Genomic DNA, 20,141 nt, shown 5'->3' on the forward strand with positions numbered 1-20,141 from the left:
TTGTCAAGATGCAAGACTGCACTTAGGGGTCTTTTTAGCACCCAGTTTTGCAGATTAGTTTCAGCTTTTAAGATAAGAACAAGAGGGGTGGCTGGTGGAGAAAGGGGGTTAGTTGTGCTTCAGCTAGAAAGGTTACAGCATTAAGGAATAATTGAATAATCTCCCTGTCTGTATACACTGCAGAGTCTCGCTGTAGCAGACGCCCACACTGCCCAGGGGGGAGCGCCTACTTTGCTACAAACAGACAGAAGGAGAGGCGGAATCCGGCTCTACTGAGTGCTGAACACTGGATTGCTTTGAAAGCACACCAGCATAATTAACAGTGCAGGGTACAGAGGGCTGCTTGCGGGGGGACTTGATAAAGTATAATGCTGCAGTTTTTCTTCCGCATGCCTCTTCTAGGCAGTGCAGGTCAGCAGTATTTCAGCCCCTGGGTGGATAGGCTGATTCCTGCACTCAGTCCTGGGGGGAAGGATACATGTTTCTCCTGAGCTTGTATTGGAAAAGTCACTTCCCTAAGATAATTACATCCCTAAGCTGGTGGCCACAGCTTTCACTGTTATCCCTACTCAACGGAGTCCATTGGTTCTATAGAAAGTTATCCGCAGGGAAAGCTTGGTTCAAGGATATTTATGAGATGTGTCTTTCGCTTTAACCTCAAAACCAAAATGGATTAAAACTCAAGGCTGTGCATAGTCAGGTCTACTGTAGAGTGCATGTTTTTGGGATTCTGCAAGCGTCCTTCTGTTTCAGAACATCACTATTAAGTCTGCATGCTGATGCTGCTGTGCAAAAGACACTCTAGAGGAGAATGGGGAAGGGGAGGGGAATGATAATGTAGAAAGGGGGGGAGACTTGTTTCCTCTTCAGGATTAAATATTGAAAGTCAATCTGCTCATTGCAAATCAATCTTTGCAGGCTGAGTTGATTCAGCACTGATGTTCACATGGCATGTTAGTTGTTTCTGGCTGTTAGGCAGAGGTGCAACCGGCACCCGAATTTCGTATTCGATTATCGTATAGACATTTATCAACGATAATCGATGCATTGATGTTTTTCAAAATAAACAAACGTTAGGTTTTTTTTTTAACAGAAAATCTAATAAATAAAAACACTGTTGTGCATTATAGTTAAACAAAAAGGTACGACTTGCATTCAAATGAGAACACTTCCGATTATAACAAAGAAATACAAAGGACTGAAAAGAATATGCGTGCGTCCGCATCAGATTAACATTGTAATCATAATAAAAAATACTAGATTTTAACAGAAGTCATTTCTGAACGATGGTTGTTCAGTGCTGTTTACAATTCATGTCCAAAAGCAAATCATTTTTAATTTCACAAACCCTGACTAATGTAACTATCGTACTAAATTCAGCTTATTTTTCTATAATATTGCCATAGAATCCAAACAAAACATGCCTTGAAACAAAAGGTAATTGGTAGATTTAACAGATAAAGAAAAAAAAGAAAAACGTGTTGCCTTAATTTTCTAAATAAAAAAAAAAACGTGCATATTTGGCCTACTTCTGATTTGTCTTATCCAAAGCGTAATGTAGTCTTGAAGTGTGTATCCTAGCAACGTGCTAATCTACCGTACTAGCACTAGAAGCAGCGCGCTCACACTCAAGGTTTTAATGCAAACCAACAACAGGAGACTTAAAACTGGGTACTAATTCCATGCATCACCAGAATGTAACAGAAGCTTGGAAAATGTAAGGACAGATGATCAATAATCAATGCATCGATTACTTGCTGCACCCCTACTGTTAGGATCTGCTGGCACACCAGGCCTAGCCCAGGCTTGTGAATACAGGTTCTTTATAGCGTCTGACTTATCGGCTCCCATACTGACCTCACTAATGCTGTCCCGCGCCACGGTGCAATAATTTTTCTTTGATTTATTCCTCCTTTTTCTTCTTAATTCTTTAACTCTTTGTTTTATTTGCACCCTTATATCTACTAAGGAGGCTGTATGGTCCAGTGGTTAAAGAAAAGGGCTTGTAACCACGAGGTCCCCCGTTCAAATCCCACCTCAGCCACTGACTCATTGTGTGACCCTGAGCAAGTCACTTAACCTTCTTGTGCTCCGTCTTTCGGGTGAGACGTAGTTGTAAGTGACTCTGCAGCTGATGCATAGTTCACACACCCTAGTCTCTGTAAGTCACCTTGGATAAAGGCGTCTGCTAAATAAACAAATAATAATACTTTTCTTTCCCGAATTCTCTTGCTTTTCTTCTTGCCCAGCAATTTTACAGGGACGTTCTACTGAGAGTGGTAAGAGGCAAAAAAATATATAATAATATATAGCAACCGTCTATCAGTTAGACATGGAAGCTAGATGGTTGAAATGCCAGTTAAGACTATGTGTTGCTAAATACGGATGTGACTAGCTCAGGACCTGGATTTAGGACACTGAAATACATTTACTGAAGCAATCCACACACAAAAAAAAAAATCTACCGCCATTCCTAGCTTCGCACACCCACACTCACTCCAAACAACATCATCACTGCAATTGCTGCACGAGGTTAGGGGTTTGTTGTGGCATCATATTGGAGTCAGCAACCTCCTGCCCTGTAATAACTTAAGAGCTGAAGCCATGCTCTCAAACAAATAAAGAATAAGAGTGCAGAAACCCTACCATTTCATTTACTCCTCTCAGTGGCAATGCCATTTCCTCACCCTGTGATTTTGCAACCCGGTATACAAAACAAAACAACATAAAGGTGATTACTTTCCCCTGGATAAACTAAATTGCCTTACATTCACGCTTTCTGCCTGTACTATAATTGTCTATTTGTACACCGTGCCGAGCGTGCATTGGACTCATTGTTAAATCTGTTGGACATGGCAGAGGTGACGACACAAGGTTTACACTTCTTGCTTTTGCTGAGAGATGTTTAGCAGCCTGTATCACCTTAAAGAAACAGCCCTAACCCTAACCCTAACCCTAACCTTGCACCATTGAGTCTCCTCTGACAGGTCCAGTCTCACCTACAATCGTACATGATAACAGCCTGCAAACATTACTCGCATTTGCTAGCATTATACATGCATAATTTGCATAAACATAGGTTTAATAACAAGCATATATGTAGAGGGCAGGGGACAAATGTTCGCTGGTGGGAGCAAATATTCAGGAAAAATAAATAAATACCAAAAAAAAACAATGACACCTATGATTGCTTTCCTTTCGATGGAGACACAGTATTGGGTAATTAATCATTGATAGTTATATTTTTTCAAACTCTGTCACTGTTATAACTGTCAGTGTTTGCATAACCCAGGCTTTCGGATGAACCATAGAGAAGCAGATGAGCACAGGGGCTCCCGCTGCCTTCATCATTGTCATACTCCAAACTGACTTAGTAAGATCACTTGACTTAGTTTCTCCTCCTTTATGATTGAGCACTTGAGGCAATGGATCTGAAAACGCTGCTATCGTGGTGATGTCTAAAACACCTCGGGCGAGACAAGGACTGCAGCAGGATACCGAGGAAGGTTTGAAAAGCTAATGGGAGAGTTTGGATTCAACCTCCTTCTGTGCGTGTGTGCAGTCTTTGTTGCCCCTGTATCCTGATAGCCCATTCTGTAGTCGGATAATCACATGTAACATGCTTTGTGCTCACTACCATGGAAAGAATTATTAAAAAAAAAAAAGATGAAAAAGAGTTTTACATATCCATTTGGAAATGGGTTGGAGTAAAGAGTCCAGCGGCTGCTTGTTTTAGGCCTGTCACATTTGATATTGTAGCACAAATTACTTCTAAGCAGAGCTGAGATTAAAATGATAAAACACACAGAGCGTGTGAAATCTGTGCATAATTGAAAAATGAAGCTGGCCCTTAAACTTAAGTGTTCGTTAAATGAAGTCATAAAGCAATGGGGCAGGGCAGTCAGAGTCGCTCACTGTCTTTTCCTTTGTTCTCTTTTTGAAGGAAATCTACGTTCCATTTCCTTTTGCCACCCTTATTTATTAATCCTCAGCTTTTCATTTGAAATCGTGGCCAGGGACTCTTCTTTTGCAGAGGTTTGGGGCTTGGCAAATACCCCAAACCAGTGTCAGGCTGTCGTATCATTTAAAACAATGTATACATGTTAGATAGTGAAACACCAGCACCTGTCATCCAGAACAGTATACAACAGCAGCTCTCCCAAAGGCATCACTTCAGTTATTATATTTGGTATGTGGCAATGCAAGTGTAACTAACTACATAGTAATTACACTGTAGTAACATTGTAAATACACATGTTGCCTTTCAATGCAACAACATGTTTTATTACAGCTTGACAGATGTTGACAGTTGCTAGTGTCTTTAGTGAGTACACTGCGTTTACACAGGCGGTTGTGTATTAGAGACACTTAATGTAATTCCTCTGAAATTGAGCTTCGGAATCACATCTCTATATTTAATCATTTTTCTAAACTCCCCTCAATCGAGTACAATATTGAAATGATCAGGTGTCAGGTGTTTTAGCAGTCAGCCCCCTGTTAAGTCAACTTGAACGACTCTAACTAGTAAACCTGCATACCCAGGTGAGAATTATTCATGCTGTGATAATGTGAATTGTTTCAGAGCAGATTTAGCAGGGTGTCTGATTGATCAAAGTCCTGGCACTTGGTGATTTTTCTTTCCATCCTCTGCTGTACCTAAACAATGACATTTCTGAAATGCAGGTTGCACAGATCATGTGAATTTCTCCTCCCCAGGGAGTAGGAGATAGACTCAGGTAATAAGCTTGGTATTTGTTCCAATGTGCTTCCTCAGGTAACAGCGATGGGAAAGGCGTAGAAATGACCCCTTTAGCAGAACTGAAGGGATTTGATTATTTTTTCCCCTGTCTGCTGTAGAGCTGCTGCACCTCACTTTTCAATGCTGTCGTTTCACAGCATGAAGGGATCAGCACTGCTGGCTGCATTGTCACTTCTGATCTCCTAGTGCAATAAAGAAAAAAACACATCAAAAACTGAGTCCGACGACAGCGTTTCGGACACAAACCCCAGGACTGGTTTTAGTAGATCTGCCTTCTTCTATACTCGCCTTCAATCAAACGGTTTGAACAGATGCAGGCAGTACAGAAATGCAGCATGTCTGAAATATCAGAGGAGTGGAACTGAGCAGAACAGGGCTGTGACGAGAGTAAACCACCTTTTGTACCGTTGCTTTTTTTTTGTGCCTTAAAACCTGATGCTGGTATTCATGTGTTCTTTGCATTGTCTTTGACAGTATATTCAGAGTTGAAGTGGTCAAAAGTTAAATGACTTCATTGGAGCCGTGCTACAAACTGATTGCAAATCTGTTAATAAACAGCAAGTAAACCTGAATGCAGTCATGCAGTATTCACAGGTTTCCTGAGTTGCTCAGATTCTGACAGGAATCACAAGACTGGCTAGCGCTACCCAGGAGCCCTGAGCAACAGGTGATTACATTCAGAACGCTGACTTCCACAAGTAATTCATAATCGATTAGCATGCTGCTGCTGCAGTGTAAACCTGGATCTCTTTGGTGCTGACATATCAAAAATACATCTGGAGTTGTGGTTGTCACAGGCTGAGGTGTGTGTTTCAAAGCAGGGATAGATACAAGAATACTATTTCAATTTTAATTGCAGGTTTTAAATTGTATTTAATTAATACTTTTTCTTATTGGATTAATCTAAGCCTGAGATGTCTCTCATATGGTACGTGTTTATGTGGGGGAGAAAAAATCTACTTGAGGGTTTTCCTTACCTTTTATCTACCCCGTTTAATCATTGCATCAATCTTGCACACACTCAAGAGCTGGAGTGGTCCAACATCACAAACGCAGGTTCCATTAAAACGCATCGGCTGCAATTGTGATTGGATTCAACTGGTTTAACCTCCTGTAATGGAAAACCCTCCCCATTAATTAGCGTGCGGTTTGGTCAAGTGGTTTGAGTAAAGGATCGAGTGCCTGGAGACGATGGAGTTTGAAGCCAAGTCCACATTAATGTTTGCTGTTTGATCAACAGAAGTTCAGATTTTTCCCTGAGTGGTATTTTCTGGTCTTTATTGCTCTTTTGCTTGATTGAGTGAGAGCCAACGCACTATACAGTGTGGCAACTCAACTGAGGGTTTAGGTGAGCTGCAAGCACCAGTTAAAATCAGATTAAAAAGTAAATCAGGACACTCTTGCAGTGGATATTCTGCCAGCCCACATCAAACGCTTTTTTGTTTTGTTTTACAGAATGACATTTGCAGACAGAGAAGTTTTCTTTTCATTTCTCGAACTGACACAAAGAGTAATACACCCTGCTGTGCCTGGCCTCCCTCTGTCTCCTAATTCCCTTTAAACAGAATAAAAAACTAAACAAAGTAAAAAAAAGGAAGGCCTTGCGGCAAATTGTGTTTGAACCCTTCTTGATATTGCGATATTGGAGTCGTGTCTCATTAATTCATACAGGGCTTTTCTTTTCCTTCTCCCAAAAAAAGATAAGGTAGACAAACACAGCAGATGATTGAATAGCATCAACGAAAAACAAGTCTTCTTTTTCTCTAAATATTTCATCATTACTGTCACACGTATCGATGCTGCGGTGGTTCACTGAAAACTAACCCTAGTCCCCAGCCACAAATGTCTTTTATTTTTCCACAGATATAATTAAAGTTATAAGTTTCCTCCAGTCTTCAAATAACATATTTTTTAAAAACTAGAACCCAGCAACCTAATATATCATTCAAGGTCTCCTGAGCACTCTCAAGTTTCCAGGGTTGGAAATAACGCTTCTGTTGCATAGCAGTTTCACCCATTCCAGGTTCTATTACGAGCTTGATTAGCCACAGTGTATAGGTAACAAACTCATAGTAAAAGAGGTTTAGAAGTGCTGGCAGAGGTCTAATCAGGTCTTCATAGCATGCTTGTCTGAAGGAGGCAATTCCACGTATACATTGTTTTAAAGTGGTGGGGTTATTGCACAGAAAGTGCAGCTTGCACTGTTGCATCTCTGACAGCATGAGAATGGTATTAATTGCTTCGCTGGGCGATGCTCAAGGCTGCCCTGTTGGGTCTTTGACACAAGGTCTTTAATGACACTGTTGAGGAAACAGATGCTGCTGTTATCTGGAGAGCCGAGGGCAGGCACTCCGGTTAGCTGGCATAATAGAAACATCAAGAGGGCCCTGACTGTGGGGTGCTGGTAATTGGGGCGCACGTTGGATACTTGCCCATTGCGGTCAGTGTGTTCTAATGATTACAAGGCGACCAAAGGGTCAGGACGCTCAGCTCTCCAATCCCAGCTCAGCCATTATTATTATTATTATTTATTTCTTAGCAGACGCCCTTATCCAGGGCGACTTACAATGGACCCAAGCCAGGTCACTTGACCTACATGTTCCTTCCCCCGTTAGATAGATATAATAAGGACAGCTCAGCAACCACCTGCTGGACACTCAGCACATTACACCAGCATTCTGTATTAGTCCAAGCCACCTTTTGGACACTTAGTGCATTACACTTATAGTGTACGCTTGGGTTCTGGATCTGTGTTTTAATTGAAATGAAAAGGAAAGGATTTATGTGGCTTCTTCGGGACCCTGCAAACCCTTCCTATCGAGAACCACGGCTGACAGGTCACCAAGCGTGGCTTTCTGATCTGACACCGGTGGAGCGAGTATCGCTGGAGCGGAACGAGGGCTGTGGAGCAGGCTGCCGTCTCCTGCGTGCGGTGTGTGTATCATCTCCTGTTGCTAGGCAGCAATGTGAGTGGAGAGCATGAGTGAAGTCAGCTTTGCTGAGGTTTGTCTCCCGTGCTCTGTCTGAGAAGCAACCGTGGTGTCAGCCGAGAACGAGATAGGTATTCCTGGAGATTCCCAACAGTCCAAACAATGGAAGAGAGAGAGAGAGAGAGAGAGAGAGAGAGAGAGAGAGAGAGAGAGAGAGAGAGAGAGAGAGAGAGAAAGGCAGCATGCATTTACTGCTATAAATACTGTATTGCATGATAATGCACGATAAAATGCACATAACAGGGAGAGATGGGAGGACAGAGAGTTAAGATTGTAAAGCAAAATACTTTTAAATCCCCACACAAGATGAGAGTCTGGACAGGAGCATGATGCATATTGAAATGAGCACGGGCGATTCAAGAGCAGCCCACCAGCCTGCAGAAACACAGCTAGCTGGATAGCAGGACAAGCAGAGGCTTCATTTTTATTTTATTTGATACTCAGATTAAAAAGATACTGTGTGACAATGGGACGTTCGCACAATGCAAAATCACTACAATGCAGGGGGCTGTGGGGTTCAAAGACCCCACAAATGTATTTGCGTAATCGGCAAAGTGTAAATACAAGCCTGTAACGCTAAATGTTTAAAGGGCATGCAAAAACAAAGGCAGCTTGCGTGTCCCTGTTTGGTTTTCTCCGAGTATATCATTGAATCACCTACAGCAGAGTGGTGCTGCTGCCAGGTGAAATGTTTCCTATAAACCTGCCGTCATTCTGAGAAAAACAACAGCAGCAAGAGCAATCCCAATCCGACGTGTGAGAGAGCTGTGTTCAGGGCTTGAAGAGTGGCTGTGATAATTATACCGACGCCCCCCACTGCGAGTCAGTGCCTTCGAACTGCAATCCGCGCGTGGCCATGCCAGAGGGTGCAGCAAATTAGCACTTTGCCGTATGCAAAGTATTATTCATCACTGAAGGGCTTGTGCTAATGAACCTGACACAGATCACCTCTCTCCCACACAAACAACACAGAACTAAACATAACAAAATCATAACTGTATTAATGGTAGCAACAACAAATGAAACAAAAACACTGTATATCCCAGTCAGGTCATTTTATAGAATGCTAATCATAGTGCAAGCATGTTAAAGCATTGGTAAGCACTGTAAGGACCAGCAAGGTACTGCAAAAGCACATTAATAAACCTGGCAAACTACAGTAAATGCACAGTATAACCGTGGGAAAAGCATGGGAAAACTGCAGAAATACGGTGCAGAAATACGGTGGTAAACTTTTGTAAGGGGTCTGATGGCGCTCAATGCTGCCAGCCATACCTTTCTCTGCTCCTGGGTCTGCTGTTGCTACCTGTAAGGTTTCATTCCCCTGACCAGTTCCAGTGAAATTTATATTCATTTGCAGAAGGTAGAATCTCTGAGTTGTCGAGGGATGGGCTCTGCCTGCGAAGAATCTGCAGTGCAGCACTCTCCCGATATCACTTCATCATTTCATTTCATTTTTAATAATGGGATCGGATATGTGATTGCCACATCTCTCGGCTCGTTTGCATGCTAAATTCAGAGGTGCCTTTCACCGACACAGGGCCTCATAAAGGATATGAGACAGAAGGAGACGAGGTTCCTGGATGAGATTTACTGAGACTTAGGTGTAATTAATTGCATTATTTGTGCAACTAAATAAAAGTAAGTAAGCAAATAAGAAGTTATTTTAAAATGCAAAACTGTAAAAGCGTACAGCTTTCTTTCTTCTTATTGCTTTGCAGACACATTCGGATGATGCATGAAGCCTGTTTAAAATGGTCAATGGATTTGAGCATCTGCCTGTGCCCCTGTAACCCTAGAGAGCGTGTTGAATGTTAAATAGTAATAGATTACTAATCCATAGCAGCCAAGCGGCCTGCTGACTTGAGGGTAGTGAGGATTGACAGGAGCTGGCAGGGGGATGCCAATAGCTCTGCCAATGACAAGTCTACCAGGAATGGGGGGGGGGGGGGGCAGATTATCCATAAGAGAAACTACCAATTAAAGAAATAATTACGATGCTGCATTGACTACCGTCGGTCTCTGAGCCAAGTGTTGAGCAGGAGGGACATGCAGGGGGAGTGGAAACTAGCTGCAAGGACTTTTTTTTTCTCCCTGTAATTGTTTGGAATTGTTGACCAGCATCTTACAAGGCAAGATTTACAGGAGTAAGAGATTGCAGGAGTACGAGATTACAGGAGTAAGAGATTGCAGGAGTAAGAGATTGCAGCAGTAAGAGATTGCAGGAGTAAGAGATTGCAGCAGTAAGAGATTGCAGGAGTACGAGATTGCAGGAGTACGAGATTGCAGGAGTACGAGATTGCAGCAGTAAGAGATTGCAGGCATGCATTGTTTGAGGGCTTTATTTCAAATGAAGCAGCAGCAGACATGGAGTGCCCCTGCATCACACAGCGTCTAGAATTTGTATTGATTTATTGATATATTTTTGGGGAAGTGTTTGAGAGCTTGGATCTTTTGGTTGTACCTTCGTTTCGTGGTTGTTTTGAATTACGGTTCTTCAGTATTCATTAATGGAAGTTCAAGACCTGCATTTGAAGTTTTTGGAGAACGTGGATTGAAACTGTGTCTTATTGCTTTTGAATTAGAAGTGCATTCATTTGGATTTACACATTCTCGCCTTTTGAGGTCTGCATGTCAGCTTCAATGCGTGCCTGTGTTCCTCAGTAATTTTCCAGTTATGCTGAATTATTTAGGTCAACTTTTAACATGCCAGTACAGAGAAAACAGAAAGTGTCACGGATGTTTAGAGAGAGCCTCACATCTTGCAGTTCCTTTCTCTTCAAAGGGTAACCAAGCTAATCCGCTGCACCGGGTTGTGATTTAGCTGACAGCATATCATCTCGCTTATCCATCGAGAATGTCTTCAGAACTCAGCTCCTCAAAGGCATGCCATTCCCCATAGGACCAGAAAAAAAAAAAAAATGTTACAGATAACTCACATAGAGAAGCATTCAACTCAACTATCAAAGCAAACTAAATCATGCTCGAGAAATCAACTCATCACCATTGAAGACAAAATTACTTTATTATTAGCTCCTGAGTACTATATCTGTCTGTTTTTTTTAATAGGTTAATATGCCCTGTGTAGGGTGTCTCGTACAACAGAAATAATTTCACTCAGATTTTGAAGACAGGAATAAGTCATGCTGTTGAGGCAGAATCACTTGGATCCTTTAAAGACCCAACTTGAAGTTCTGAGATCAATCAGCCACTAGGAACTGGATGAGCATAGACAGGTCGAATGGCCTCCTCGCATTTGTAATTTTTTTAGGTTCTGACCCAAACTGCACGAGATGGCATCACATATAACAATATGAGACATCCTACACATAAAGTATTAACTGATAGTCCGGGACTTGGGTTCTATGTCTGGAAGTTTGATTGAATTCAGCCACAGGGCAGGGATATAGTCCAGGTTATAAAGCAGCCTTGATCGAAAGCACCAATTTATATGTTATAAAGCTGAACTGTAGAGGGACCCAGTGTGTGAATTTGAGATCTTTGTTAGCTCTCTGGCTCTGCTTTCGGAGCTCCAGCCCGTGTTTGAAGTGTAAACAGCTGCCACTCTCCTCTGATAAGTTATTGGGCTGTGTATTGTGAAGCAGAAGGTGAAACAAATGGCATTTGTTTGAGGATTCAGCCGAGCGTGTCAGTGTATCAGCGTGAAGGTATTTTAAGATGAGTGAGATGCATTAAGATTCCTGATTAAGGGCTACACATGCCAGGTGAAAGACTAAGGTGTCTGCTAAGGTGAGTCGTAATCGGAATCCGTTGATAAATCAGAGAGGAAGGAAAATGCATTCCCATGCTGGATTCATTGGCTCACTCTGCGCATTCAGATGATAATAGCTGGCAGGTGATTTATAGGTGAAAAAATGAGCTTTTGCTGCTCCCCTGATCTGTCCTTATCCAGCCGAGCGTAGTTATTTACTGCAGGAATTCCATATCAGTAAAACCAATCAGTTTTCTGGATGTATTGCAGTAGATATGTGTCACTGTCAACAAGGCCAGATTTCCCGTGATAAACAGCCGGCTCTGCTCTGAAAGAAAAAAAAACAACCCTGCAGAGCATTACACATCTGATTGACTGACCCGCCAGATATTACCTTGCGTTGCATTGAGAGGAGAGCTCTGGAGTGAGGAGAAAAACAACACAGGAGTACAAAATAGAAACATGTAAAATCAACAACAGCAACAGCACAGGGATTATTTCTGAATTTATTTTATTTAGTTTGGGTAAGACTTCTATTGCATCACCCATTCCAGGTTTTACTCCTAACCACAGTGTACAGGTTAGAAGCTCAGGTGTGTCTTATTAAACTCATAGTAAAACCAGGAATTGGAAATCGCTATGCAATGAGGGTTCTTTCTTCCATCCCTGTACACTGTACACCTCAGTCACGTCAGTGCGCAATAATAATAGCATCTAGTATTGGATTCAAATAAAGTACCCCTTAACTCTTTCTGCACTGCAGACTTTAATGAGATCCCAGATCAACAATCATTAGGAACCATCATGGATTTAATGATTATTAATCATTGGGTGTTGGACTGTCGTTAATCCAGAGAGGCATTGCTATTTATCAGGCACTGGCATTGTTATTGATTATCTGGATTTTAACCTTAGTGCAAACCAATACCACTTGATACACAGTATCCCCGTTAACACCATGCTCTCTCTCTCTCTATATACACACACACAGGAAATTACCCAATTACCCAATATTCACATATTCAGCTCATAAACTGAAAAGAGCTGGCTGGTCTCAGCAAACAGCTGCAGAGAGGGCGGCGGAGGATTTGACGTCAGCTGTTTTCTAACTTAATAGCTTGTTAAGTTTTTGTTTGTCCTTTTTTTTGGGTACTTTTCTGCTTCTACTGTAGCTCCCCATGCTGACCCAGCATCGCATACTCCCTTTGTTTCTTTTAAACACCTTTGATGTTAATAAACAAACTGCATTTACTTTACCCTCTTGTCTATCTCTTGCTGCCTGGTAGTGTAATCTTTTCAGTGGATAATGTTATTTTGGAATAAATCATTTAGCTGAAATAGCTGCAGCCACAAACACACCTTTACTTTACTCTTACAAATGTGTTGCAATCTCTTCTATTTGCTGATCTCGTCAAACCATCAGGAAGATGGCATCACACATTATTGCATTAAGACTGAAAGCCTCTTTATTTCACCTGACTACCACCTTGCTCTAATGCCTTTGAATCTGCAGCTAGTGCAGTTTATGGACAAGGCCTGTCAGGGCAGTATTGCACCACCTCCTTCTATTTTATTTTCACATTGTGAAACAGTTTCTGTCTGACTCGTCTGTTCCATGTTGCTGTAACTAAAGGGATGTGAAGCGACGTTCAGTTTTTTCAGTATGCCAGTGGGGAACGGGATAAATAAATGAAATGTCAGTGGTCTGGAGTCAAAGGGAGGTACAGGAACGGCGGGATCACTTTATCTGCCAGAACAGGAGGAGCTGCTAGGATCAGCCTGCCTTGGTTAAATATCACTGCTGTGTTTCCCCTTGACTTTATTTGTCATACTGTGTAAGAAATACAGAAAACTGAATTTTCAATGTTGACATGGGCAATTACTTGCTGACCTTTTCAAAGTCTGTGTAAGCAAACAAATGTGATGTCTGCAAATGAGTGGGCACCATACCAATTGCTGTGCTCGTAAGTTTCCATTTATTAATTCCAACCAATATTCAAAAGTTAAACACATATGGCTGAAACATCATCATTAGACACGACAGTGTAGCACCTGGTTATAAACCGAAATCAGCGTGATCAATGACCTCATTTTCTGGGAGAAAGCTCGGGTACACCAATGGTCTGTCATCAGGAGAGGATTCAGGTAGCTTTTCTCACTCGCACGTGCACGTGCCTGTCTTATATATCTTACCTAACTGTGTGTGTGTGTGAAGCTGAACCTTGTGAGCTCTGCTTATACTCAGTTTTCCTAACAATATCTAAACTCAATTTCTTGACGTGAGCTGCAATGTTGTTTCAGACACAGAGCGTCATCTACACAAGGTCCGATGTACCCCACTTTATGAATTCCTTCTTCCTTTGTATCTTGGGTTGGTTGAGTTGACAACGTCCACAGCTTACCCTACAGCTCTGCCTGAGCACCGTGTTCTCCAGTGTGCTCACAATGTTTGTTTAACCTTTGTTGACCCCTAAATCTGTTCCGTGTCAATCAAATGCAGTTTCATAATCGCAAAATCTCTCTGCTTGGCTTTAGGTAAGTTTTCATGAAGCTTGGGTTTTATTGATAAAAGCAGATCTTGAAAAAACAATGCTCTATGAAGGTCATCCCTGACAAAAACAGATAGATTGATCTGATTTAAAATTTAGATTTGTTTTTTAATGTTATTTTTGGAAAAAAAAACCTGCATATCTTGTGGCATTTGTTTGAGGGGTACCATCCACAAGGCAAAAATACCAAACCTGGATGCTGAAAAGCAGAGTGCTTTCAGATTCAAGAATGGTTTCTAGTAATGCCACAATGCTGTCAGTTTGAAATTATTACAGATACATTAAGGTGAGCGATTTCAGACTGGTACGGTTGTACAAGTAAACAAAGTGAGAGCGATATTGAAAGACCTCTATCCACCTTGATTTCGACACAAAATGGCTCCCTGACATCTTTCCCTGTGGTCATGGAAGTTGCCTTGACAACCTTGTCAGCAGCACGGATTTCAAACTGGATCTGAAGGAGTGAATCAGAGGTTTCAAACAGTCACATTCCTTCACTTAATGCATTTATATTCTGAATCAGTGCTGGAGAGAGCCTTGGTGTAGGTCTCTCTCTTTGAGAAATGTAGTTTTCTTTGTGTTTGGGATCACTGGAGTAGCCTGTTTCCTTCAGGGTTCTCGGCAGAATGAAAGAAAAAGGGAATTGAACCTGATTCTAATACAAAGAAAGAAAGAAAACACTTTCAAGTTTAATGCAGCTTCAGTACCCTGAAGCATAAGGTCCACAGTGCAGCTTTCACACATACAGGCCCTCTCCTAGGCTGTAAGGAGACAGACTGGACCTCTCCCCCTCCTAGTCAATGAGTGACACACAGAATTAATCTCTCAGTAAGTGAGTGTTTGGAAATAAATCCTATTCAACTATCTGACCATTCGTGCTGGCTTGGATAAACCTGAAGGTATTGCTAGCTGCGGTAAATGACTCTATTGAGAGCATGCTTTCTGTAAAAATTCAGCACTTCTATGAAATTATTTTGGAATTTAAAATTCATATGAATTTGTGGCCATAATTAAAAAGTTACAAAAAAGCAGACAGATATAGATTAAATGGGACAGTTTGAAATCCTATATTTGACTTGCATCAAACTGTCACTGTGCAAAGGATTTTTATGAAAAAAGTCGTTGCGATGTGCTGTAAGAACCGCATTATTATCACCTTACCAGGTACCCTTGTTTCCGGTATATTAGCAGTGGTGATCTCCCTGGTTTTCATGTGAAGGGGATATTTCTGCACAGGCGTCCCCTGAGCCGGTCCCTGTCCCAGGATGAGCAGTGGAGTGGAGAGAGCATTCCACTGGGAAGCACTGTGAGTGTATCTGCTCTCTCCTCTCTGAGGGCTGCGTTGATGTGATCAGCACAGCCTGCCTCCATGGGTAGAAGCTTGGACCCCCACCCACTGACCCACCCACCTATCATGCTGTATGTATTTATTTGTAGATCTTGCTGCTGAATAGATCATTCTTCAGAATAAAGACAGGGAGAGGGACGGCGTGAGGGACAGCCGTGTTTGACAGAATTAACATTTAAAGGTTTTATGTGGTGACCAGCAAACAACTGTGGCTTCATCAGGAATATGGGAAGTCAGGCTTTTGGAAGTGATAAGACTGGTCAGAAGGCTGGGCTGTGTGTGTGTGTGTGTGTGTGTGTGTGTGTGTGTATATGTCTGTGTCAGTGTGTGTGTGTGTGTGTGTGTGTGTGTGTGTGTATGTCTGTGTCAGTGTGTGTGTGTGTGTGTGTGTGTGTGTGTGTGCGCGTGTGTGTGTGGATGAGACTGCAGTGAAATATTTATTTGCACTGGGGATGGTGGTAGTTCTGGAGTAGAATTAAATAATGATACAGATATGCCTTTCGTTTGCAGGCTTGTTGAAATACCGTATGTCGAACAAAGTGGGCCACTGCTCTGGGAATGCAGGCCTGCTAGAAAACGCTTTGGGGCTAGATCTCAAAGCTGGCTACTCCAAACTGTCCAATTAGCACCTATGTCATTAGAACCATTTTGTAATCAGAAAAAAAACCAACAATTACAATTATAAAACAAATCTAAAACAACTACTTACAAGCATAAACATTACATTTCTCAGCTGTTTATTTTGCGCATTTTACCTTTCTAAAAAACATTGTGCTGTTGATGATTCAGAGTAAATATCTTTAAGAAACTAACCCTCTGTTGCTTGTTCTCCCTATTACTGTGATTCGCTTTCCCTCGGGATTTAAAAACAGCAAGCAATCCCATATATCTATATATAGAAGGGAAAGTGATGACTTTATTATAAAATATGAAGAGCATTTTGCATTGCTTTATGAAAGAATTATGCAGTAAAGGAACAAAAGACAAATTGCTCCTATTTGCTCACCTTGTGAGCAGCCCTTGTCATGGTTCTATGGAAATACCTCTTGGAAAGGTAGGAGAGAGGAGCCTCAGTTTGTTAGTGAAGTTTCTGCATCATCAGCAGCCCTCTTGATATTTAATGATACACTCCAGCGAGGCAGGAAAGGCAGCACACTCAGGATCATTATGGAAGAAGGATGCAGAAAGGACCGGTTCATTCCGTCTCGTTAGAGGACGAAACATTTCTCAAGTAGTAGTTGTTGCCTTTCCTCAAGTTCAAGGATCTTGGAGAGATGTGTCTTTGGGAGATAATTTGGCTGTTGCACATTATCTGCAGGAAGGCTGAATGAATGGTGCTGTTCTTTATTGGGGTGCATCTTCTTTCATTACAACGCTGCCTGTATGATACTTATAAATCTAATCATTTCAGATAACTGGGATCCATTCTGGGTGACATGTTATTAGCTAGCACTCCAAACAATGCTAATGTGGTCTGGGAAGGGAGAGTGATTGAAAATGTACAGTCAAATTAAATTCAACATGAAACCTGGAAACGTCCTTTGACAACATACAGCTGATTCGGGTGTCAAAAAAGGAGATTTAAAGATGCCTAGGTTTTACTCCATTCAGGACATGATTAATCTTAAAACCAAAGCTGTTTTCCTCTTAATTAATCCAGTCTTCATTTTCCCCCACTGGACAATTTAGAATGTAATTTATTAACCTCAACGATCAGGGTTAGACATCATAGGATGGCGGTATTAAGATCCCTCTTTGTTTAGATCATTAAAATAGACCCACAATGTGGTTCTGCTTTGTCAAAAGGAACCATATAGGGACCATTCTCGATCTGTCACATACTGTATTACACATCGGCCATATTCACGATACATTTATTACAGTGCTGCACACATTATTTTAGGTTATTTTGCTAGCAAGAGACGGCCATCCTAAGGCTCAAGCAGTAGCTCTTAAGCGAACATCCTGCGTAAATTTATTCAACACTTTTAAATACCAGTGTTTGTTTTTTTTCTTTTGAAACGGGTGTTAACTCAGCATGGCGATGAATGTTTTGTTTTGAGAACACGGCTCTGTATCTCTTGCTCAGACTTCACTCTCTCACTCTCTCTCACTCTCTCACGCTCTTACTCTCTCACTCTTTCACTCTCTCACATTCTCACTCTCTCTCTCACCCTCTCACTTTTTCTCTGGTCTCCTGCAGTTCTGCCGAGCCACACGTGTGGAAATCCAGGCCGCTTGCAGAACGGTGTCCAGCAGGGCCCCTCCTTCAACATCGGGGACAAGATCCGCTACAGCTGCACAGCTGGCTTCATCCTGGAGGGGCACACTGTCCTCACCTGCCTGGCCACCTCCACAGGAACTGCTGCCTGGGACTTTCCCCTGCCATTCTGCAGAGGTAAGCCTGAAAGGACCAGGCGCTGCTTGCATGAAACACCTGAAGTATTTTGTATAATTGTATTGTAGCAATTATCGCGCTGTAAATAACTGTGCTTTCTACCACTGTAGCAGACGATGGCTGTGGCGGTATGTTGCGGGGTCAGAGTGGGGTCATCTCCACTCCCCACTTCCCTCTGGAGTACCACAACAACGCAGACTGCACCTGGACCGTGCTGGCGGAGCCGGGAGACACCATCGCCCTGGTCTTCTCAGACTTCCAGCTGGAGGAGGACTACGACTTCCTGGAGATCAGCGGAACCGAGGGCCCCTCACTGTGGTAAGAACTCCTTTCAAATGAACAGGAAGATAAAGTGGCACCAACCAATTAGAAAGGCATATTAGTACAGATTCAAATGCTTTAGAAATATAAATTTTTTTGTGTGGGGTCACAAATACTTTGTGGGGTTTAGCATTTTGCAGTGAGGTCTTTGCACCCCCTCCCCCCCTCTCCGCAATCCCCTGTCTTGCTGGAGACACCAGACAGTGTAGAAATCCCTTATGCCATCCTTGGCCGATCAGAACAGTAAGGAATATAGGAATGCACTCAAACAAATGTGCACTTGTCTTCTGAAATCGGTTACCCTCTGTTGCATGTGACTTTTTTAAGGTCAGCAGTGTGGAGTAGTGGTTAGGGCTCTGGACTCTTGACCGGAGGGTTGTGGGTTCAATCCCCTGTGGGGGACACTGCTGTTGTACCCTTGAGCAAGGTACTTTACCTAGATTGCTCCAGTAAAAACCCAACTGTATAAATGGGTAATTGTATGTAAAAATAATGTGAAATAATGTATAATGTGATATGTTGTAACAATTGTAAGTCGCCCTGGATAAGGGCGTCTGCTAAGAAATAAATAATAATAATAATAATTTTAAAAGTGGCACCTACACTTGTATGCCCTCAGTCTAGTGCTGTTCAAATATTGATTTTCTTAGACATTTATTTGTGGTGTTTACTGACTTTTCCAGGAAAAAAAGCTTGTAAAAAAACCTTATACCTGCAGCTCAAGCTCTGTCCGAGAAGCCTAGGAAGCAAAACTATTTTTTCCCCATTTTTTTTTGTTACCCTCTAAACATCTGCAGAGCTATTATTTTCAACATGGCCTCTAAAGCGACTTTTAAAAAACAACAACTAGGAACTGCATTAGATACGGAGTGCATTTCTCCTCTCCCCCAGTGCCATCAATTAGCACATCACTGACCGCCTGTCTGTACATGAGCCAGTGTTGCGTGTTCTGTTTGCTTTCTGCGGTAATAGAAACCTGTGAGGTTTAGCGGAGTCAGTTAAATCTACCTGCCTGGAGGGAGAGGCTGGGCCTCCCACCCTGCCTGCCCCCCTTCCTCCCTGCCTGCCTGCCCCCCTTCCTCCCTCCCTCCCTCCCTCCCTCCTTCCATCCCTCCCTGCCTGCCTGCCTCCCTCCCTGCCTGCCTGCCTCCCTCCCTGCTGATTCATTGCACCTGTACTTTCATGAATTCTTCTTCTTCTTCTTCTTCTTCTTCTTCTTCATAATAATAATAATAATAATAATAATAATAATAATAATAATAATACAGTCAATTCTGATTAATACAGCTTGGATAGCATTATATTACAGTTTCACTTGGCGTGCATTTCCTGTTACTGTGATTCATTTCTGGAACAGGTAAAAAATCAATACATTTACTTTGGATAAGAGGAAGCACCGTAGATGTGATGCATCTGCAGACAGATGTGATCAATTCTTACTGGCTTGTTTTCATGGGATACAGATTTTTTTATGAACAGTAGTCGGCAGGACTATTTGGCATAGAATCCTGATCATAAAAAATCCTGGAAAGAATTTTTTTTTTCCCCTGTTCCATTTAAATTAATGAAAAAAAAACACATATACAAGCCAAAATGTACATATGCATATACAAACCATTTTACCGCTGGGTATCCCACAAGCCCTACTCCTTGCAAGGTGAACCTGGCCAGCCTGCCTCTGTTCCGGGAGGGGATGAGAGTGATGATCGCTGGGTCGGCAGCATCTCTCCTTCCAGAGATCAGCCCAGGCACTGGAGGAGCGTTCTGTTTAATTGGAGCAGTGCTGACACTTGCTTGGTTTACAGGTTGGCTTGTAATCCAAACCACCATGCTATACATCACCGACCCACATTAAAGCTCACCACGGGACCGCAATTACGTCCGGCGCTTAATGTGAGATAAATATCCTTGTTCACCTCTGCCTGCTGCACAGCCTGGTAGAACATGCATGCTTTATTGAGCACTCAGACGCGACGCTGAGACTCGCAGCATGGCCAGCTTCAATGCTATGGACCTGACAAGAGCAATACCTAATCGGAGCCTGGACTGAGACAGGATCAAGGC

At 42.3% G+C, this 20,141-nt stretch overlaps 1 protein-coding gene across 1 annotated transcript in view; it reads left to right on the plus strand.

Annotated features, from left to right (window-relative positions):
• Positions 1 to 20,141, plus strand: part of LOC117413239 (CUB and sushi domain-containing protein 2-like) — a 161,534-nt gene that overhangs the window by 26,710 nt on the left and 114,683 nt on the right. Inside the window, exons 4-5 of the mRNA XM_058997322.1 lie at positions 17,562 to 17,756; positions 17,867 to 18,074. Of these exons, the coding sequence (XP_058853305.1) occupies positions 17,562 to 17,756; positions 17,867 to 18,074 (403 nt within the window). The remainder of the gene's footprint in view (positions 1 to 17,561; positions 17,757 to 17,866; positions 18,075 to 20,141) is intronic.

Source organism: Acipenser ruthenus, chromosome 23 (assembly GCF_902713425.1).
Source record: "Acipenser ruthenus chromosome 23, fAciRut3.2 maternal haplotype, whole genome shotgun sequence".
NCBI classification, from domain to species: Eukaryota; Metazoa; Chordata; class Actinopteri; order Acipenseriformes; family Acipenseridae; genus Acipenser; species Acipenser ruthenus.